At 34.8% G+C, this 22,213-nt stretch overlaps 1 protein-coding gene across 1 annotated transcript in view; it reads right to left on the bottom strand.

Annotated features, from left to right (window-relative positions):
* The window catches only part of TM9SF2 (transmembrane 9 superfamily member 2), a 75,178-nt gene extending 57,508 nt beyond the window's left edge, over nucleotides 1-17,670 (bottom strand). The window contains exon 1 of the mRNA XM_051984066.1: nucleotides 17,287-17,670. Coding sequence (XP_051840026.1) covers nucleotides 17,287-17,445 — 159 coding nt within the window. The 5' untranslated portion in view covers nucleotides 17,446-17,670. The remainder of the gene's footprint in view (nucleotides 1-17,286) is intronic.
* Between the last annotated feature and the right edge of the window lie 4,543 nt (nucleotides 17,671-22,213).

Raw genomic sequence — 22,213 nt, 5'->3', positions numbered from 1 at the left:
GATTAGGGTTAACTAGGGATCCATGAACTATTTGATAATTAAATAATTGTATTTCAAATAATTTATTTCCTTTGTAATCTATGCATTTTATGTATTTAAAAACAGTATTCCAAGGAATCCATAGACTTTACCAGACTAGCAAAGAGATTCATGATATTAAAAAGTTTAAAAACTTCCCTTAAGTTGATATTTTGTTAATTTGTCACCAAAAGGAAAAAAGTTTTAGACCAGAATTCTATACCATATTCTGCAATAAGATTTTTTGGGGTTGTTTCATTATTTGGGGGGGAGAGGGAAGACTAGATCGCTCAACTTAAAAGTACAGGGGCTACTTACTCATATCCTGATCCCAATATAAATTGGCATGGGGGCTTTGATCTGCTTTACTTTCAACTCAACAGTATTCATCCATCTTCCTTAAACAATCTAGTGGCTTCCCTCTCTTGAAGGCTTACTGATACCAAATTTGGTTTAGACATGCAAGCTAATTGGCTTAGCTCACAGCATCTCAGAACTCATGAGATCTTCTAGCCTCAGCCTCTCTTGTAACTGTGATTAAAGGTATGAGTCTCAATAATTCTAAATGAATATTTGACTCGAATACAAAAAAATCACAAAACAAAATAAATCTGTTGAAATCAATGTAGTAATCTTTCATGGGGAAAATTCTTTTTTTAAAAATAAGTTTTATTGACATTTTTCATATTACATACTAAATTACCCCCTTAACCTTGTTCTCCCCTTCCTAGAGAGTCCTTATGAATATTTTTGTAAAGAAAAAAATTAAATAAAACAAATCAACACATTGAAAAGTATGATGTAATATAAATTATCTCCCATTTGTGGACCATTTTCCTCCTCCAAACTTTGCAAAGAAAACAGGAAAGCAAAACTATCTCCTATCTCACGTTGGGGGCCAATCTTGGTCTTTTTCTGATTTCACATCATTCAGTTTTGATTATTTTGTAGTTGTTATTCTTTCCATTTATACTGTTATAAGTATACTATTTTCTTGTCTCTGCTTACTCAGTTTGTATTGCACTTCCATACTTTGTTGTATTAACATTTGTTGTTTCCTACAGCAGTACCACAATTTTGTGATTTCCCCAGTCAACAGGTATATGTTTCCAGTTCTTTGCATCAAAAAAAATATTATAAGTTATTTTTGGTTTTATTCCTTTAAAAAAAAACAACATAAAACTGTCATAAGGGATAGAGCTTTGTTATAAAAGGGAAAGGGGAAGCTAAAAGGATAAATATAGGTGTTGTAAAAACAAAAGATTTCAGTAAAAATCTACTTTAAAAAAAAATTCTCCCACGAAAGATGACTATCAGTTGGATCATTTATTTTATGATGTGACCTTTTATATTTAAATCAAGTATTCACTGAGAACTCATATATAGTGTTAGATAGTGGTCAAAATTTTTTTTGGCCTATTTAATGTGGGAAACGAGTGTATGCTTAGAGTCCCTTGAATGATGTTTCCATAAGGAAGATGCAAGAAAAAAAGATCTTTTTCCATGTGGAGGATACTAGGGACTGCTTCCAAAAGAAACAAAATGTTGTATAAGGGAAGTACCTAGGAGAGATAGAATATGACATAACCTTCATTCAGAAGAGCCAGTAAAAAGAACAGAGCCTCTGGTCTCCGGAGTTTCCAAAGACTCTAAAGACTATATTCCCTCATTCCAAAGTTCAGGTTTGTACTTAATGCATAATGCAGCATAGATGCCCTGAGAACCAAGGACCAAATTCTGGGAGTGGCTTTTGGGAATCCAATCTAGTCGTAGCTAAGATGCAATCAAACTACATCTGGATAAAAATATGATTAATGCTATGCAGCAATTGAGCCAAATACTGAAACTAAACCAGGCCTTCTCTTTGAAGCTCAGAGAGTAAATGTTTTGTTCAATAGCAAACAGCTAAGGGTAACCGTTAGAACTTCCTAACTCTAAAGTTAGGAAAGAATCTTTCAACTCTTACCTTATCAGATTCATATACCAGAGGAAAATGAATCTGGCTTTTGTATGAAAGATGAAGTGAAAAAGGAAGGGATCAGAAGCACAGAGACCTATTAGAAGACCACTAAAATAATACAGGTTTGAGGTCTTTGAGAGTTTGATCTAAGCAGCAGTGAAAAAAGAAAGCAATAAACTTGTTCCTGATTTGTCCAAAGAGAATGATGGTCACTGACTGGGTGGTCACCATGAACTTACCTGGTAGGAAGAAGGACTACCCTTTTTTCTTCCCTTAGTCCCAAGAAACTAGCCTGGGGGTTGGCATTTTATTTTGGTTCTATTTGTTCTTTTCAATTCTAGGTTCAGATGGAAGAATACTCACTGGACAACTGGTTCAAGCACAACAGAAATGCCCTGAGAGGCCAGAGTGCCTGGAATTCAAGCTTAAAATAAGGGTATGGACTTGTTATTTGAAATTGCATTAAACTGCAGACATTGCAAATGTCTGCTTACAAATGTCTGGACTGTGCATCTGGGTATGTAGAAGATCTTTTAGAAAAACTTTTTGTACTTCTAAGTTTCTCTGAATATTTTTTCTGACATGATGCCTTGAACTAATGGGTACTTTTACAGAGTTTATTATTATTACAGTTACCAAAGCACTGTACTGTGCAAACAGACATAGAAAAAACAATGCCTAAGAGAAAGAAGGCATTCAATAAATACTAAAAATGAACTGAAATGAGACAGCTATGTGTATGGTATAATTGAGAAACATCTCATGCTTTGGGTAATAACGTACTCAAATGTACATAACAAGGTGTTAGAGGTCATTTAATTCAAACTCCTTACTTTACAGATGTGGAATCTGAGAGGTCATAATAACAATGATTTAGAGCTCAAATGGTCCTTGGAGGTTATCACTCTCATTTATAGATGAGTAAACAGAGGCACAGTGAGAATGACTTGTTTAAGTCATAGTTGCTAAGTGATAGGACCATAATTAAGATTTAATTACTCTTGATTCCAAATCTGATGATTATTCTATTCCATCATGCTGCCACACTAAATAATTGTAGGAAAATCTGAAATGAAAGGAACTTAGGTTCCTTATAGTTGCTTATCTCAGATGACCTAGATTTTTTCAGTAAAAGAGAAGGAATGAGTGTGTGACAAGGGATACAAAAGTGAGGTTGAAGTTTGAATAGAAAAGGTTTAGCAGTATGTAAAATGAACAAAAATTGAACCCAGCAACTGTATAGCAGCAATGATAATCCAGCTAAAGGATATAGTATGATCAAGTCAGCAAGGTTTTATGGTTTTTTCCCAGCATCCAAGTAAAATCAATGATGGTAACCCCAGTGAAAAATTAAAAGAATGAGAGCTCCGAAGGTGTCATTAAGTACATCTCTGAAATGACTCACCACTCCATTAGAATAGGAAAGCAAGCAAATCCAGAATAAGAATAATAAACTGGAGTTTAGGATCAAGATGACAAGAGGATGGAAAACAAGTTCAAATAGAGGGAAAAGAATAATAGAGATAAGATAATGAGATATTATGGATAAAAGTAGGAATTTTAAATTTAAGGTCTTAGAAGCATAGTAACTGAAAATAATAAAGAGAAGAAATGCGTAACATATGTAGCTTTGCAGCAAAGTGGCTAAATTAAAATACAAACAGTACCTCCTAACTAGAAGTGATTTATCCTCCATAGTATTTTTGTATTTCTCTCATGTATTTATCATAGTCTGATTTATTTACAAGAATGTCTTCACTGATGATATGTGTTGAATAGTCAATGATTTGGAAGTCCCTGAAGTGAAGACATTAAATCCAACATTTATTAATCATCAACTAAGTTCAAATCCTTATACAAGAGGAAAAGGGTTTCAGGAAGACAGCTAATGGTGACATCAAAGTGAGGAGAGAAGCTAAATGCTACAGTCAACAATCAATTTAACAGCTTTTCCTAGTCTCACTTTCTCTAAATGAAAGCTTTTCCTTTCATCTTGCTTTAAAACAACAACAACAAAAGTATATATCTAAGGAAGGAAAAAGGCTGAGAACTGGGACAATAACAATAATAGTGCAATTATTTGTTGAACAAATGTAATTAATATCTATTTATAAATTTTAACATATATAAACTAGCTATGATAACAAAAATTCAAATTTGTTTTATCACAGCTACATTGCAGGAAAGCTGAGGAGACATGGCCAAAAAATACAAAATCATAACAAGGATTACAAAAAAAGCTTTAGGAACTGAATCTATTATGCATAGCATGGAATTCTTGGTGGGAAAATTGAAAAAAGAAAACCACTACATATCAAAAAATCACAGAATTCAGGAGTTATCTAGTCCAATATATATACCAAAGTCCCTGCTAACAAGGCAATTCCTTTCTGAACACAATTATCATGTCTCTCTGGTCTGCTCTTCTCCAAGTTTTAAACACATCTAATTTCCATCTTCATATCTGGATCAAAAGTGCTATACCACTCATTTTACAAGATGAAATCAACAGAAAGTTCAGATCTCTTCAGCAACTCTTGCTGAGGACCCTCCATCTGAATACAGAGGATAGAGTTTGGACATAGGAGAGTTCCTCCCTACACCTCTACCATTTAAGGAAGGAACTTTAAGAATTTACCTAATTTAGGTAATTCAGGAATTATTATTTCCCAACCAGACAGATGATCAGGATTTCCATGCTCTCCAGAAACTCATCATTTTGTCAGATGAAATCAACTCTGAAACCCACACTTCCTCAGATCATTTCCTACCCCATCAGTAGGACTTCATCATGTTCTACCCTAGTTGTCTTTCCTCTATCAGCTTGCTTTTCAGCTCCCTTTTAAATGCTGCCTTTCCCCAATAGACTGCGAACTCCTGGAAAGCAGAGACTGTCATACCTTTCTTTATATTCCCAGTGCTTGACACATTATAGGGCTTAATAAATATTTACTGACTACTAAAGCCCATTACCAGGCCTGGTATTTTCATGTACTTCTTTCAATGACATGTCTATGTATTGAGAAGAGTGGGAAAAGATATTATCACTCTGGAAATTCATCTCTTTGACCGTTTTCTGCCTATGAATCATTGGAGTAGAAGTACATAGGCGTTTTCCCCAATTTTCTATCAGAATGATTAAGTTGGATGAAGGCAGAAAACAAGAGGGAAATTTATGAGGCTATTTGCTAAGGCAACTGTAGGTGATGATGGGCTAAAAGCTAGACTACAACAATTTCCCACTGCTTGAGTTCTGTAAGTTGATAATATTGTAGGCTTGCAAATGATGTTATAAATATATAAATGGCCCTCATCAGAAAAAAAAAAAAGGTTCTTAAAACTGCTCTAAACCCAAGGATAAGAAAAACAGACTCATTCAAGGAACAATTTTGCAGACTTTGACACTGATGCTATGTAACTTCCCTTCAGTGGTAAACATTGAAATACCTTTTAAAACTTCTGTCCTATGAAATTCCTGCTTATTTGATATTCAGTCATATCTGACTCTTTATGACCCCATTTGTCATTTTCTTGGTAAAGATACTGTAGTGGTTTGCAATTTCCTTCTCCAGCTCATACTACAGATGAAAAAACTGAGGCAAACAGGATTAAAAGCGACATAGCTAGTAAGTATCTGAGGGCACATTGGAACTCAGGTCATCCTGAGTCCAGGCTCTGCACTCTTATCTACTGCATTAATTAGTTGTCCCAATTTTTAATCATGTCTTTCCATAAATCTTCATGGCAACAAATAACTGATCATACTTGATGATTTACAAGGAGAAATGTTGGAAGATAAAAAGATACTAAAATTTCAGCAAAACATTTGAGAAAGTCTCTGATTATCTGTACACACAAGATGTAGATAACTGGTTACTATCAACTCAGTATCCAGAACCAATGATATGCACTGGATAATAACAGTACAATCAGGAAGACTTGGGTTGAAGTCCCACTCTGATATACTTGCTTCAAAGCCCTACCTGCTTCAAAATTCTGTATTAATTACTTAGATGAAGATATAGAAGGCATGTTTATCAAATATGTAAGTGAGAACTGAAAGAGCTAATTAATGTAACATTAATGTAATCAAGATTCTTAAAAAGCCAAAATGAAAACCTGAAGCAAAAAAAATTAGAAATTTAGCAAAAAAATGAATGTCAGTGCTTTGTTAAAATGCTACACAAATGTATACTATTATGACTACTTTAGTTTTTAAAAATCAAGCACAAAAATAGGGAAGACCTACCTTTAGAATCATGGAGCTGAAAAAACTTTTAGACAACAACTTATCTCATCTCCTCATTCTACAAATATGTAAAGGAACAAAAGCCAAGAGGTTAAATGCGTTGTCATAGGCCAAATAGTTACTAACTCCTGCTACCAGTTTGATATTGTTGATAAAGCTTAATAGCAGTTTAGGTGAGTGAAAATTGCATAAATTGCAGTTTATCACAAACCTGTTAGCCTCTGTGGCACAGCTCATCATAAAGCTAATTTTCTGTTGCATTAAGAGTAGTGCCATGTCCAGAGCAAGAGAAATTAAGTCTTACAGAATTTTATAGTGGCAAGATCACATATAGAATACTATCTTCCAGATCTAAGAACCACCCAGTTTGTTTGGGATTTTTGTGTGAAGCAATTGGGGTTAAGTGACTTGTCCAGGAACTGTTAAGCGTCTGAGGCGAATTTAAACTCAAATCCTCCTAACTCTAGGGCCAGTGCCTATCCACTATGCCATCTAGGTGCCCCAAACCAACCAGTCTAAAAACATTAACAAAACTATAGGCAGATCATGTAGAGGAGAATAGTCAGAATAAGGGGTCTGCAAACTATATTATAAGGAAAACATTTGAATGAATTTGGAGATGAGTAGCCTGAAGAATTAGAAATAACATATATTATAAATATATGAGGGCAAAGTAGACATAGTCTACAATATTTCAAAAGGTAGAGCAAAGACCGCAGCATAAAAGATATAAAAAAGTTTACATCCAGCTCATTTTATTGTCTTAATAATTGCAGAACCAAATGACAGGATTTTGAGGCATTGCCTCAAAAATAAAAATAAAAAATTACCAAGTCCCATGTCACTAGAAAGGTTTTTTTTTTTTAAAGCAGCTTCAAGTCTATCAGGACTATGGAAGATTCTAGATAAGGTCTGTATCAGACAACATAAAACTGAATTGTCCAACAGCAGAAATCTGTGGCATCTTAACCTTGAATTTGCAACTGGGCTCCATGAAGTCAAGAATACAGTGGAGCCAGGAAATTACCAAGACATAAGAGGGAGGCAAAGGCAAAATGGCAGCAATCTATTTTTGATCAAATCATTTTAGCTTTCCCTCTTCTGTCTCTGAGAATCACGAAAACACAACTTAATACCCAAGAAACTAGCAACAGATGCAGTCCAGAACACCCCTCCAGAAGTGTGAGAGAATCTAGCCCTAATATTAAATTTGAATTCAGGAAGTAAGTTGTAAGAATCACCAAAATTTAAAAAAAAAAAAAAAGAACCCCTCCCCCCCATAATGAGTTATGATGTCAGAAACAGTTTAAACACATCTAAAGAAGATAACTTCTAAATATCTAGAGGCAATGTTGAGAAAAACACAGCCTTGGCATAAACCTGACTAGAAGTCCTGGAAGAGATAAGGCAAGAATTATAAAAATGAGTTTAAAATTTTTTTAAAATGGAATGAGAATGCATATGAAGAAAGTTGGAGCATAAACAAGAGGTAGGGAAAAAAGAACTGGAAAGTTTGACACAATAAATATAAAACCTTGCCTAAGCACATTTCCTGAAAATTAGAATGGATCAAATAGAAGCTAAAACTCTAAAGCCCATCAAGAAAGAGAAATTCCATTTAAAATAACCATAGACAGAATAATATATTTGGGAGCCTATTTGTCAGGACAACTCAGGAGCTATATGAACCACAATTACAAAACACTTTTCATACAAATAAAGTCAGCTCTAAACAGCTGGAAAAAATATCAATTACTCAGGGGTAGGCCAAGCTAATATAACAAAAATGACAATTCTACCTAAATTAGTCTACTTATTCAGTGATATTCCAATAAAACTGCCAAAAAATTATTTTTTAGGGCTAGGAAAAAAAATTCATTTGGAATAAGAAAAGGTCAAGAATATCAAGGAAATTAATGAAAAAAAAAAAAAAAATACAAAAGATGGTGGCCTAGCAGTACCAGATCTAAAACTCTTATTATAAAACAGTAGTTACCAAAACCATCCGGCACTGACTAAGAAATAGATCACAATGTACACAATAATCAAAACTATGTTAATAATCTATTATTCAATAAACCCAAAACCTCCAGCTTGTGGGATAAGAACTCACTGACAAAAATTACTTGGAACACTGGAAAATATAGTTATGTCAGAAATTAGCCACAGATCAATATCTCACATCACATACCAAAATAAAGTCAAAATGGGTACAAGAGATGAGGATAATGATATTCTAAGCAAATTAAGAAAGCAAGGGATAGTTTATCTATCAGAGCTTTGGAGAAGGGAGAAAGTTATGCCCAAAGAAGAACTTACAGAACATTATGAATTATAAAATGTATAATTTTGATTACATTAAATTAAAAAGTTTTTGCACAAACAAACCCAATGCAGTCAAGATTAGAAGGGAAATAGAAACTTGGGAAACAATTTTTATAGCAAGTGTCAAATACATAGAGAAATCAATCAAATTTATAAGAATATAAATCATTACTCAACTGACAAATGGTCAAAGGATATGAACAATTTCCAGATGAAGAAATTAAAGCCATTTGTAGTCATATGAAAAAATTCTCTAATCACTATTGATTAGAGAAATGCAAATTAAAACAACTCTGAGTTACCATCACACACATCTCATATCCACTAAGATGACAAGATAATGATAAAACACTAGAGGGGATGTGGGAAAACTGGGACACTAAGCATAGTTGGTAGAGTTGTAAACTGATCCAACAATTTTGGACAATTTGGAATTTTGCCCAAAGAGTTATCAAACTGTACACCCTTAGAAGGCACTTCAGGATTGTCAATTTGGAGATGATGCTGAGGTTGTGCATGTTGACAGGCAATCTGCTGGACAGTTCCTGAAGGACAACATAGCTGCAGCATATAGTCTCTGGGTTTCCAAAACAGAGTACTGGAAAGGGTACCAAGTACCAGCATATTCAGCAGGAGGAGAAGTAAGCAGGAGCAGCATCAATGGGCAGAGATGGTAGCTGAGGATCCAAGACTGCTGGAAACCCTGAGTCCCAACCTCCATTAACTACCCACTCTCCTAAAACTCCCCTCTACAAGGACCCCTTAGGGTAGACTTGGGATGAGGGGAGAATGGAGTAGGGAGGGGGAAGAGTATAAAGGCTACAAATTCCTCTCAGAAAGTGAGTTGGGTCAAGAAGGGCTTGGGCCCAGTTGGATACCCCATTTGTTTCTTTGGAGAAATGGGGCGGGATGGACTAAGCTACAGACTGGAGATGTACTTGTTATGGAAAAATTCATTTGGTATTTATCATTTTCACAACTCATTGTACATTCTACTAGTTATTTTCCATGTTACCTTATGGAAATCATTTACCACGGACGTGTATTCTCATTTAAGAAATGAGGAGGTTGAGCTAGCTGACCCTGTATATTCCCTTCAAATTCTAAAATTGGAATATCCTAAAATAGTCACAGATAAGACTCTATCCAAATCATTGCAGGCATAAACGAATGCAAAAATACCTAATGAGCATGCACTATGATCTAAGCACTGTATCAAGTAAAGATGGAAAAGCAAGGACACTCTTCTCTCAAACTTCTATAATTTATTACCCTTTTAAATATTTAAGGAAATTTTCCTTTGCCTCAGTCTTCCAAATAAAATATAATGCATAATTAGTCTATTCACTAAAAGTTTTTATTATTAGAGGTGAAGTAGAGTGATAAGGTTGAATTACATCTTATCTGATTTTAATTAGCTTGCTTTAAGGAACTATGCCACCCTCCCTTTTCTTTTTTTTCTCATCTGCAACATTATTTCCTATTCAGTTCCTGCTATGACTAATCTCAAATTTCATCACAATTGCAGTGTTTTATTATATGAAGGACACCTGGTTTGCAACCTACTGTAACCTTTCATTTCTACACTGATCTCTTTCACACCTACTTAATCAATCTTTTTTATTTTTCTTCCCATTTTTTGAGATTCTAAAGTTGCAGGGCAAACAAAGATGATTTTGAAAAATAATCCCAATTAAATTAAATAAATGACTGACTGAACACAATGTTCAGTCTAAGGCAAGACTGCAGAAGTCCTGTTTGCTTATAAGCTAAGTCTATGGTTACATCAAGAGATTTAGACCATCATTCCTGCCTACACAGACCAGGTACTTTCAGGCATCCCCCAGAACAAATTCAAATATCATTAAGAAATAACTGACAAAATAAATAAAAATACAATAATAGATAATGTCACTATGTGGTTTTCTATGTCAGTATGCATCATAATGGTTTAAGAGCCCTGTTTCCATTTGAGTTTGACATCAAATGGTTTAGAGCACTTGAACTTGATAGTAATATCTATGGATATTTGGACCTAGTAGAAAGAAGGAATAAAATGGAGAAAACAAGAGGTCCTCCTTTAGAAATAATCTAAAATTCCAGAAGGAAGATGAGGTCAGAAATGGATATCCATGAATCTATTACTGAGCTATGTTATGGCAATTCCCCAAATTCTATACTTACCAGAGTAATAAAACTTCTATATGCTTAAATAGACCAAGTCACTTGAGTTTTAGAGTTGGAGAAGGGCCTTAACTAGTCCAACTCCTCATTATATAACTTAAGGATAGCTGGAAGATAGCTCCAGTTTATATGCTTCAATGTCTGAGAATACACCGGGTATATAACTTGTCTGAGTACACATACACTTTTTTTTTTTTTTTTTTGTGCTGAAAGTTTAGACTTAATACTCTGAGAGAAGTAGGAAACAAGGTTGAAGTTACAGATTATAAAACATCCTATCATAAACAAATTACAAGAACAAGGAAGAAATTTCCACTCAGATCAATAAGGGAAGAGTTCATGACTAAACATGGAAGAGAAACCAAAGATAACACAATTTTTATTACATGAAATTAGTTTCTTCACAAACAAAACCAGCACAGTTAAAGTTAAAGAAAATCAATTAACCATGAAAAATTTTCACAGCAAATTTCTTTGATAAAAGGTTGATTTCCGAAAGGAGATATCCATCAATTGGGGAATAGCTAAATAAGTTATGATATGCAGATATAATGGAACACAATCAGCAGGCTGATTTCAGAAAAGCTCTAACTTACGCAGAGTGAAGGGAGTAGGAAGAAGAAAATATTGTACACAGTAAATGCAAGCCTGTGTACTGATCAACAATGACTGTTTTAGCTCTTCTCAGCAATACAATGATACAAGAATCCAAAAGATATATTAGATGATAGAAAATGTCATCCACATCTAGAGAAAGAACTATGTAGTCTGAATGAATGAGCACTGAAGGATGCTATTTTACTTCTGTGGTTTTTTCCCTTTTGGTTCTGTTTCTTCTTTCACAACATGACTAATGTGTTTACATGATTACACATGCATAATCTGTATCAGATTGCTTGCTGTTTTAGGGAGAGGGATGAGATAAAGGAAAGGAGAAAAAATATGAAACTCAAAATCTTATAAAAAATTAATATTGAAAATGTAAAAAAATAAATAAATAAGAGCCCTTGCCTAACTGATCAAACATGAACAGGATATTTTCAAAGGAAATTCAAGCATCAATATCTATATTAAGAAATGCTCCAAAACACTAATAATTAGAGAGATTTAAATTAAGGAACCTTGAGCTTCCACTTTACACTCATCAGATTCACAAAGCCTACAAAAAAGGAAAATGAGAAATATTAGAGGAAATATGAGAAAACAGGCACATCAATGCACTGCTGGTGAAATGTGATTTAATCCAGCAAACTGGAGGCTATTTCCAAAAAAATTAAATTGTGCATTCCCTCTGACTCGGTAATATTACTGCTAGGTCCATATATCCCAAAGAGACAGAAAATGAGGAAAAAGGATTCATATGAACAAAAATATTTACAGTAGCTTTTTTTGGTAGAAAAAAATCTGGAAATTAAGGGGGTACCTATTATACAGAATGGCTGAACAAATTATGGTACATAAATGTAATGGACTACCATTGTGTGGTCAGAGAAACAGGGAAGAGTATATGAACTAATGAAGAGTGAAATGAGCAGAACCAGGACATTTTACACAGAAACAAAATTATCATAAAGACAACTTTGAAAGACTTAAGAATTCTGCTCAATACAATGACCCATCATGATTCCAGAAGACTAATAATGAAGCATTGTAAATGACCTAAAAGAGATAATGGACTCAAGATAAAGAATGAGACCTGCATTTTTGAACAAGCAAATGCAGAAATTTATTTGACTAAGCATATGCTATAATGTTTTTCCCCTTTCAGGAGTGGGGAGATAAACTGAAATTTTCCAAGGATCACTAATTTATAAACAACTGGAAGACTGATGGTAGTGAAAACTATAAACTGACCCAAACAAGGCATAGGGAAAACAAGAGCAAAGGTTTCCAGACTGAGGTGAACAAAAAAGGAAAGACTCAGAAGACACACTTAGCATGTGTATGCAGTTGGGAGTCTGGGGATAAAGGGATAACGGTATGTGAATGTTACTTTGAATAATGATGTGGAGTTTTTCCTAGAATCCTACACATAAGCTAAGAAGGTATTAGCTATTATTTATTTATTAAATTTCTCCTACTAAGTTACTGCACCTAATAGATCCTCTACAATGACTTCACACAAAGATGCTGGGGGGAAAAAAACACCACCACAATTCTATTTTAAAAATTGTTTTAAAGTGATACTTTTGATTTCTTTGGACCTCATTTTGAAATAGTAAGTTTTGTAAGAAAATATGATGCAATATGCCAAAGGTGATCAAATACAAAAGAGACAAAGGAATGAGCTAGATTGAAGGACCTGAATTGGAAATCTAGTTGTGCCATATGTCAGTATGCCTAAAGACAAACTATTTGACTTATTTAGATCATAGTTTTCTCACCTGTAAAAACAGGGATATTAATAATATGTTCTCTTGGAATTGTTGTGAACAAAGTGATTTGTAAATGTGAAGTACTATTAAGAATGCCAGATTTTAGGCACTGACAAAAATATATAAAATTATTATATTCAAGAAGCCAGGAATTGCAGGCTCTTGTCCAGCGAAACAATTGACAACTAAAAGTTGTCAATATACCTAAAATTTATACACTCTTCAAGCAAACTACCTATAATAAAGAGACATAAATGAAAATTCTTTTTGAACATCTTTTACATTGTGAAATTTTCATATGGTTGGCATGTGTCTACTTGCACTCTTTAATATTTATAATTTATGTACAACATTCCTAGTTCTAGGAAACCACAAGAATGCATATTTGGTCACTCTTATCTAAATAGGAAAGAAGTTCCTGTTCCTTCACCTAAGAGAACATGATCTACACTCCAAACAGTTAAAAATTTGGCACAAATTTTGTAGTGCTAGTGGTGCTAGTTGTTCTAATATCTAAATTCACTATTGACAAAAACAAAAAAGACATATTGTTAATCTTAGGAAATTAATTAACTTTTCAGATTTCACTAATTTGCATTTCTCAATAGTTGATTAAATGCTCGGCAGTATATCCAACAACTTTAAAAGTCTGAAATAATAAAATTTTGTAGTTTGAATTTTTGAATAAGAAATTGGCACAACAGTACATCACAGACATAGAACATACAGCAAATCCTATTTACTTCTACCTATTCCTAAGATTAGCCAATATGGAACATCATCTTGATCTGGAAAAAAAAAATTGGGACAGATCTAGAAATAAAAAGAATACTATGACTATACTTCTATCTACCTACCTTACCGTGATTACAAAAAATGATGGAAAAGCCAAAGTACAGAAAACAAATAAGAGTGAAGAGAACGGTGCTGAAAAACAGTGATTCTGGGGTTTACTTGAAATTTTTTCGCTGAAGACATAATCTCAAACTACATTACCAAAATATTAAAACACCAAAATAATGAGACCACATAAGAATTAACATAAGCCATAAAATAAAAATACATATCTTCCAATTTCACCTAAAAACAAGAAACTGTAAAATAACAAAAGACTACAACTCATATTATATTTTCCCATTAATTCAAATTACCTTGCAAATATTAAGCATCATAAAATCCTATTAAAATGATAAGCATATACTGTTACTCTTATTTTGTGGCTGTAAAAACTAGCAAAAATATGGAATTCAACATTTTTTAATTAATGTTTAAAATTTTTGTTTATATATAATTGAGAAAAACATAAATAAGTGTTTTAAAAATTATCGAACAACTTGTCTGAAGGCAGTGAAAGAACATAACCCAATTCTTTCTATACATGCTCCATGTCTGAGGTAGTAACTGATGCCTTCTTTTAGAAAAATTCCTTTCTAATTTTATAATATTTATTTCTGTATTTTTTAAAGCATGTTCTTCCAGCTGTTTAAATTACTTATGACTGGTCACAAGACTTGATATTCCCTTCCAAATATGGATTTGGTCACATTAACAGATCATCAGGCTAATAAAATCAAAACTGATTCCTGCTATTTACAGACTCTCCTTACCTTAAACTGAATTTGACAAGCCAGAGTTCTCAGGGAAGAAGGGTCAAAATTTATTTCAAGTTCCATTAAATGGAATTTGATTTAAAGAAAAGACAATTACATGAGCTATTCTCCACTTTCTTTTTTAAAAAAAAAAAAAACACAGCTCTTTCTACTCAAACAGTATTCTAGGAGTCTGGTGATGACAAAAAATGGATTTCAGAAACTGGTCCCCACTGACTGTTTTCTACCTACCTAAACCAATTTTAAATGTATATGTTGTTGAGTTGACACTATGGTTACTCCTGAAAGAAAATTCAAAACCATCTTACTGATTTGCCAAATACTAATGCTACACAGAATACTTCTTGTTTATTATCTGGTCATCTGTATTAAAATTAAAGAACTGATTATTTTGAATACTTAGGTAACTGTCTCAATCTTCCACTTCAATTGAGATTAGAACTTTTATTCTGACTAGACAACTCTTGTGCACACACACAAAAAAAAAATCACATAGTATTTAGTCAAACTTAAGTAAAACTACCTATACAAATGTTTTAAGTTTTCTAACTAATCTAGATATATACTATCCAGGTGTCATTAAGAAAAGGTAATAGATACAAGAGGAAATGTCTTTTATGTTACAATAGGAACATATAATACTTGTAATATAAATATAAAAATATTATAATAATAAGGGAAATTTAAAATTTTTAATAATCTTATTTCAAATAACTTATGATCATATCTATAGGGCATTCTACTATTAATCCTTAAATATCCTATTAAAAGATTATTAAAAATTTGAGGAAAATCAATTTAAGTTCTTAAATTATTAAAGGGAAGAGTTTGTGAATTATGAGTCCAATTGTAAAATATAATATCTTGTACAGTAATGTATATTATGTTGTTCAATTATGTTTAACTCTTCATGACGCCATAGGAGAGCTTTTTGGCAAAAATAAGAGAATGATTTTTTCCATTTTATTTTACAGACAAGGAAATTGAGGCAGATAGGGTTAAATGATTTACCCAAGATCACACAACTAGCAAGTGTTGAGGCTGAATTTGAACTTGGGTCCTCCTTACTCCATGCCTAAGAGCTCTACTCACTGCCACCTAGCCACCCCATATTATAATGCACCATTTTAAAATGTACTTTAAGAAGTGACTGAACATACATTACTACATTCTTTACTGTTACTCAATCTGAAATACTTTAACCAGTAAAGTATTTAAGGTTTGCCTTTAAAAAGTCCCTCTTAGAGTTTCATCAACTACCTGCTTCTTTCCTGCCTCTCAATCATAAAAAAAGAAATTCTTGGGAGCAACATGTACTTTTCCCCGAAGCAAGTAATAGTAAGAAAATAAAAATGTGGAAAATAAAGTCTTCAGTGGCAAAAGTAATAGTAGTAGGAATTTTGTGCAACTCTAGGTGTAACCTCTATAAATAGTCTTTTTATAATGATGTGATTGTCCAGGGCTGAGACAATGCTTGGGCAACAGTGCCTTGCACATAGTAGTTCCTTAGTGAATGTTTGTTGAATTAAACTGAATTAAGTGCAGCGCTTCTATGCTCAAGTTTCCTAACTTAAAGATTGTAAACTTTTTTTAAAAAATTAATAACTGGTTTTCTTAGTAAGCCTATGTACTTTATTTTATGCATTTAAAAATATTATTGGGGAGAAGGGAATAGAGGTTTTATCAAATTGTCAAAGGGTTCATTGTCCTCATTTGCAAGATAAGATTTATTTGATTTTCTGCCCTACAGACTCTTAAAGGTGGGCCAGGAAGCCGGAAGATCTGAGTTCAAATTTGGCCTCAGGCACTAGCTAGGTGACTCTGGTCAAGTCACAAGGGCAATAGTTCACACTGCTAGCCTCAGCTTCTTCAAGTGTTAAAAAAAAAAAAAAAAAAGAATACAGCACCTACCTTCCAGAGTTATTGTGAGGTTCAAAAAAAGTATTTCTAAGGCATAAATATTATGATTGTGCCTAACTCCACAGAAGTGGTTTGTCATTCATTTCTCCACTGCATACCCATTTTACCGATGGGAACTGAGGCAGAGAGTAAGTGACTTGTGCAGGGTCATCCATTTAGTGTCTGGGAGAGGATGTTTACTCTGGTCTGCCTGACTCCAGGCCCGGACCTCTATCCACTGCACCACCCAGATGCCCTCACTGGTATATAGTAGAAGCTATATACCTGCTGGCTGTTTGTTACCATCATTGTTATTAGGAAAGCGGGTGAATCGCTACAAACAGCCTAAAAGTGAGTGTTGTGCCCCAGAAGGGCATGCGTAGAGCACTTATTCTTCTCCCTTTTCCTCCCCCAGTGATGCCTACGACAGTGCGGTCCAGGTGACTGCCCAGTGCTCTAGACCCTGAGGGCCCGGATAAGTCTTTTAAAGCTGTTATTCAGAGACCGGAAGGGGGTGGCCGCAAAAGGTTCTATGGCTAGTCCCAAGCTCCAGAGGGCCGGGCCCTGCACCCTCAGAGGCCTGGGGCCTGGCCGGCCTGCCCTCGACCCAGCCCTCCCCGCTTGTCTCTTGCTTTCGGCCTCCACCACCATCATCCCCTGGCCCACCTTGCACTCGGGGCTCTCCTTTCCTTCCTCGCAGAAGTTGACAGGCGCCAGGCCCGGCAGGTAGAAGGCACTGCCCGGGCCGGGGGCGGCCGTCAGCAGCAGGGACAGCAGCAGCCACCGCCACCGAGGAGAAGATGACGACCGGGGCCCCGGACTCATGACGGCAGGCGATCTCGGGAGAAAGGCTGGCTGGGCCGCGGGGAGGGAGGGACGGGGAAGGCCCGGAGGGGACACACGGACTAGCGGCCCGGGAGGAGGCGGCGGCAGCCGAGCAGGAGGGCGGGTCGCCGTCCGACAATTCCGGTTGCACTGGGAGATACGACCGCCCCCGCAACAGAAACCGAACTAGGTTACGACAGAGTATGTGCGACCCGACTGCGCAGGCCCAGTAGGAAGCTGTCCCGCAGCCCCTTAAGAGTTTCCGGGAGCGCGTGTAAAAAGAAAAATCCAGTTTCCCGTGTTTTCCTAGACTCAGAAGTAGGGAGCGGAAAGGAAAACGCGGTGGGCGGAGTAAAGCAAGTAAATAGGTGGGAACACCGAGGAAGTATCTGCTACATTGAGAAGCAGTATAGCTATACGGCCCCCATTCTTGTCCTTTTCTTATTATCTGTCTCTTTTAACAGCTTGGTGAAGTCTTTCTCAGAATAATGTATCACATTTAAAGAAAGCCTGTAGACCTGAAAATAATGTTCTTAAAAGCATAAAGTAGAATACATAGAACCCAAAAGGAAACTATACTGAAATATATTTATGTGTATAAAATAATGTTCTTTCACACAGCTTGCCCAAGGTCTTCTTGACCACCTATTAATAGATTATTAAAAGTCTGGGGGAAATCAACATAACTAATTAAATTAATAATGGGAAGAGATTGTAGACTACCTACCTCCATGGGGAAGACTAGGCAATGGTCCCAAATTGACCATTTACTAGACAAATGATCGTCAGTTTCCTTCTATATAAAACGTAAATAACAAGGTAGTTAATCTGGGTTTTGCTGTGGAGAAAGTGCTTTATAAACTTTAACAGTTCAAAAGATCTGTGATTTCATTAATGTGGTTACTTTCTTCACCAGTACAAGTGACAGCTCATTCACTGTCTAGGTTTAAGAACTGGGGGAAAAAAAAAAAAAAAACTTTTAAGAGCAGCTAAGTGGCACAGTGCCCCCTGAAATCAGAAAAATCTGACTTCAAATCTGGCCTCAGATTGGGCAAGACTTAATCCTGTGGGAAGCCACTCCCTATATCATACAACAAGACATACCAAATGGAGTCACAAAGAGTGGGACACAGCTGAAAAATGATTAAACAACAAAACATTCATTCAACCAACTAGCATTCATTAATCTCCTTCTGTGTACCAGGCACTGTGCAAAACTCTGAGTATAAAAAGGTAAAAGAGCATATGGTACCTGCTCTCTAGACAGACTTTCTATAAGAAGAAACAAGAAAACATGTACACACAAATAAATTCAAAATAGATTTATAATAAAAACACTGAAATGGGAGGAGAGAGGGAATGGGGAATAGCAGCTAAAATAGGGGGGATTAAGAAAGACTTTGTCAGTTGGCATTTAAGCTGAGCTTTAAAGAAAGGAGGCAGAAGCATGATAAATGTGGAAATATGTTTAGAAGAATTGCACATTTTTAAAAGTTTTTTTTTTATTTTGAAAACATGCATAGATAGTTTTCAACACATGCCCTTGCAAAACCTCTTCATTGCACATGTTTAACCTATACTGGATTACTTATGCAGGAGAGGAGAGAGAGGAAAGGGGGAAGGAAGGAGAAAAATTTGGAACACAAGGTTTTGCAAAGGTGAATGTTGAAAACTATCTTTGCATGTATTTTGAAAATAAAAAGCTATTACTTTTTTAAATAAAATAATTTTTTTTAAAAAGAAAGGAGACAGAAATGATGAAAAGTTCATTCTACTTTGGCAACTACTTGTGCAAAGGAATATTTTGTATGAGAAAAAGTAGCTAAGCCACTTTGTTTGGAATGACAAATTCATGAAGAAAAGTAATGAGTAAAAAGCCGTGAAAAATAGGGTTGAGTAAGATTGTGAAGGTCTTTGAATATTAGAAGAATTTGAACTTTGTCCTGGAAGTAATTATGATCTTTCTGGGTGCTTTAACCATTAGACAACATAGGTGTACAATATTAAGTGTTATTTCTATAGTACCCACTTAAATGAGACTCATAGCAGAAATTATTTTTTGTTAAAGATATAGAAACAAAAGAATGGTCAACCTTGGACAAGTTCCTCTATATCTTAGTCCTCTATTTGAAAAACTAATAACTCTGTTCTAGAAAAATCAAAATTTAACATGTTCTTAGCCTGTTTTCAAGAGAAAGCTCACCTATATGAAGATAAATATTTTAAAACTAGAAAGTAAAAGTCAATGCAATTCAATAATTTGGAGTTTTGTTAACTGTGCACAGTGGGAAGGACACTACACTAGACTTATAACTCGTATAAGTTTTAATTAATTACAATTTTAAAAATCGATAAGCATCCTCCAATCCAAGGGCAACTTTTTAAACTCCTATCCTGTTCTTTCATGGGCTTAGAAAAAACCAAGCTAGGAAATCAACTCCCTTCATGTAGGATAGATGCACAAGTCACCTCTAACCTCTGTCCTCTTCTAAACTTCCCAATTACTATAAATGACGTTCCATTCTTACATTCCCTCAGGCTCCCTCTTGCTAGATCACACCCCACAGTATCTAATCTATTGCCAAGATCTATGGAACTCACTTTAGCAACATCTCTTAAATAAGCCCTCTTGTCTCCCCTAATACTTTGGTGCAATCCCTCATTACCTCAGTCCTAGACATATAACAATAACTTGTTAGTGTGTCTGCCAACCACAAGTCTTTGACCCAATCATGCAGAAAAGTTACTCTAAATCTGGCTTTGAGCATTTTCTCTGGCTTTCCCCCATGCTTATCAAATGAACTGGAGAAGAAAATGGCAAACCATTCTGCTATATTCGCCAAGGAAACCTCAAATGCAGTCATGAAGAGTCAGACACACTGAAATTGACTGAACAAAAGAAACTTGACTTAATAGAGAATTTCCTGAGAGCTTTGAGAAGTAGAGTGATTACCAATGGTCACAAATTCAAGTCTTTCTGACTCAGAAACCAACTCTACTACCTCTTTAGCAGTAGAATCCTGCTAAAGGAAGATCTGTGATCTTCAATCATCAAAAGGGTCCTGGATCAAAGGTTTATTGAGCAGTAATAACTTTAATTTCTAGAGTGCTTTGAGAGGAAGTGTGGTATTGTGAATAGAGGGCAAGACTATAGAGTAAGAAGGGCTCTGGTATAAACTGCAAAATTGGGCGTCACTTTATCTCTAACTCCTCCAGGAAACTCTGAAACTATAAAAGAGTGTTGGATTTGGAGTCATGGATGAAATTCTGATTCTGCTACTTACCTATATGACCTAGCACAAATTTACATTTCCTTTAAGTTTTTTTTCCCCTCTAAGATGAAGGGGGTTTTATCAGATGATATTTAAAGTTCCTTCCAGTGCTAATTCTGTGGATAATTCCAAGTTATGAACTATTTACTGATTTGCTTCAGTGACAGAAGTTCCCTATAAGTCCAGACCAAAAATATACAGATAGGACTTTGTTTTTAATATATTTTTCTTTATAACACTCTAGGGAAGTGAAAGGTATTATCACTATAATCTGTAGTTTTCACCTTCAGTCTATGCCAGATAGTAAATACATAGGCTCACTGGCATATAATAAGCACTTAATAAAAACTTATTTCCCATTCTTGGCTTTTTGTAAATCTCAGCTAAATTTCTTACCTTCTGCAAGAAGTCTTATTTAATTTTATTAAATTAAATATTTTTAGCCATATTTAATTTTAGTGCCTTCCTTCTAACATTATCTCCAATTTATCATGAATATAGCTTGTTTGCATGCAATTGTAAGTTTGAGAGTAGAGACAATTTTGTTGTTGCTTTTGGTTTGCTTATTTTCGTGGGTTTCTTAAAACTTTGTATGCTCAATGCTTGGCACAGTGCCTGGCACATTGCAGATGCTAAATAAATTAAAGTTGACTGACTTCTTATCAATCTAGATTGAATTATAGTTATTAGTATTATTTCTGTCTTATTCCCCTTCATAAAGTTTAAGCCATTTGAGAATAAAGATTATGCTGGGCATTTTCTCTGGTTATCCCCTATGTCTGGAACATGCTCTCCTTTGTTTTCCCTTCTCTACTAGGACCACTGATTTTTCTGGCTTCCTTTAAATCCCAACTAAAATCTCATCTTTTATCGAAAGGCTTTTTTAACTTCTTAATTCTAGTTCCTTCCCTCTTTATCCCTTAAATAGCTCATTTTCCATATATTTTTTGCCGCCTTCTCCTCCATTAGATTGTAAGCTCCTTGAGGGTAGAGGGTCTTTTCATTTCTTCTGTGATTGTCAACACAGGTGTTAATAAGTGATTTATTGATTGACTATCAAGGCTCCTGACTTGCTTACTGACTTACATCTCCATTTTATAGAGAAAGCCACTAATACTTTAAGTAATTTGTTAAAATCACACAATTAGATCCATAATATAGTGGGAAGAGTATTTGACATTTGACAGCAGAAGCCCTGGGCTCAAGTACTTTTTCTTCTTACCCATGTAAGGAACTTCTCTCTCCCAGGGATCAATTTCTTCATCTGTAAAATGAGAGGTTTGACCTAAGCCATGATTAAAGTCTCTTGCATTTCCAGCCTTCAATGATTTTATAAACCCTCATAAAATTACAAAATATTTAGAATTTATACTCTAAATCTCTAATTAAATACAAAATTGAAAATCCTAAAAATCAAAGGAGAGATTAATAAAATTGAAAGAAAGAAAATCACTGGACTAATAAATTAGGAACTAGTTTTATGACAACAACAAAAA

This window comes from Antechinus flavipes, chromosome 3 (assembly GCF_016432865.1).
Source record: "Antechinus flavipes isolate AdamAnt ecotype Samford, QLD, Australia chromosome 3, AdamAnt_v2, whole genome shotgun sequence".
Classification (NCBI taxonomy): Eukaryota; Metazoa; Chordata; class Mammalia; order Dasyuromorphia; family Dasyuridae; genus Antechinus; species Antechinus flavipes.
Note: the sequence above shows the minus strand (reverse complement) of the source record. Positions and strands in the feature narration are given on the sequence as shown.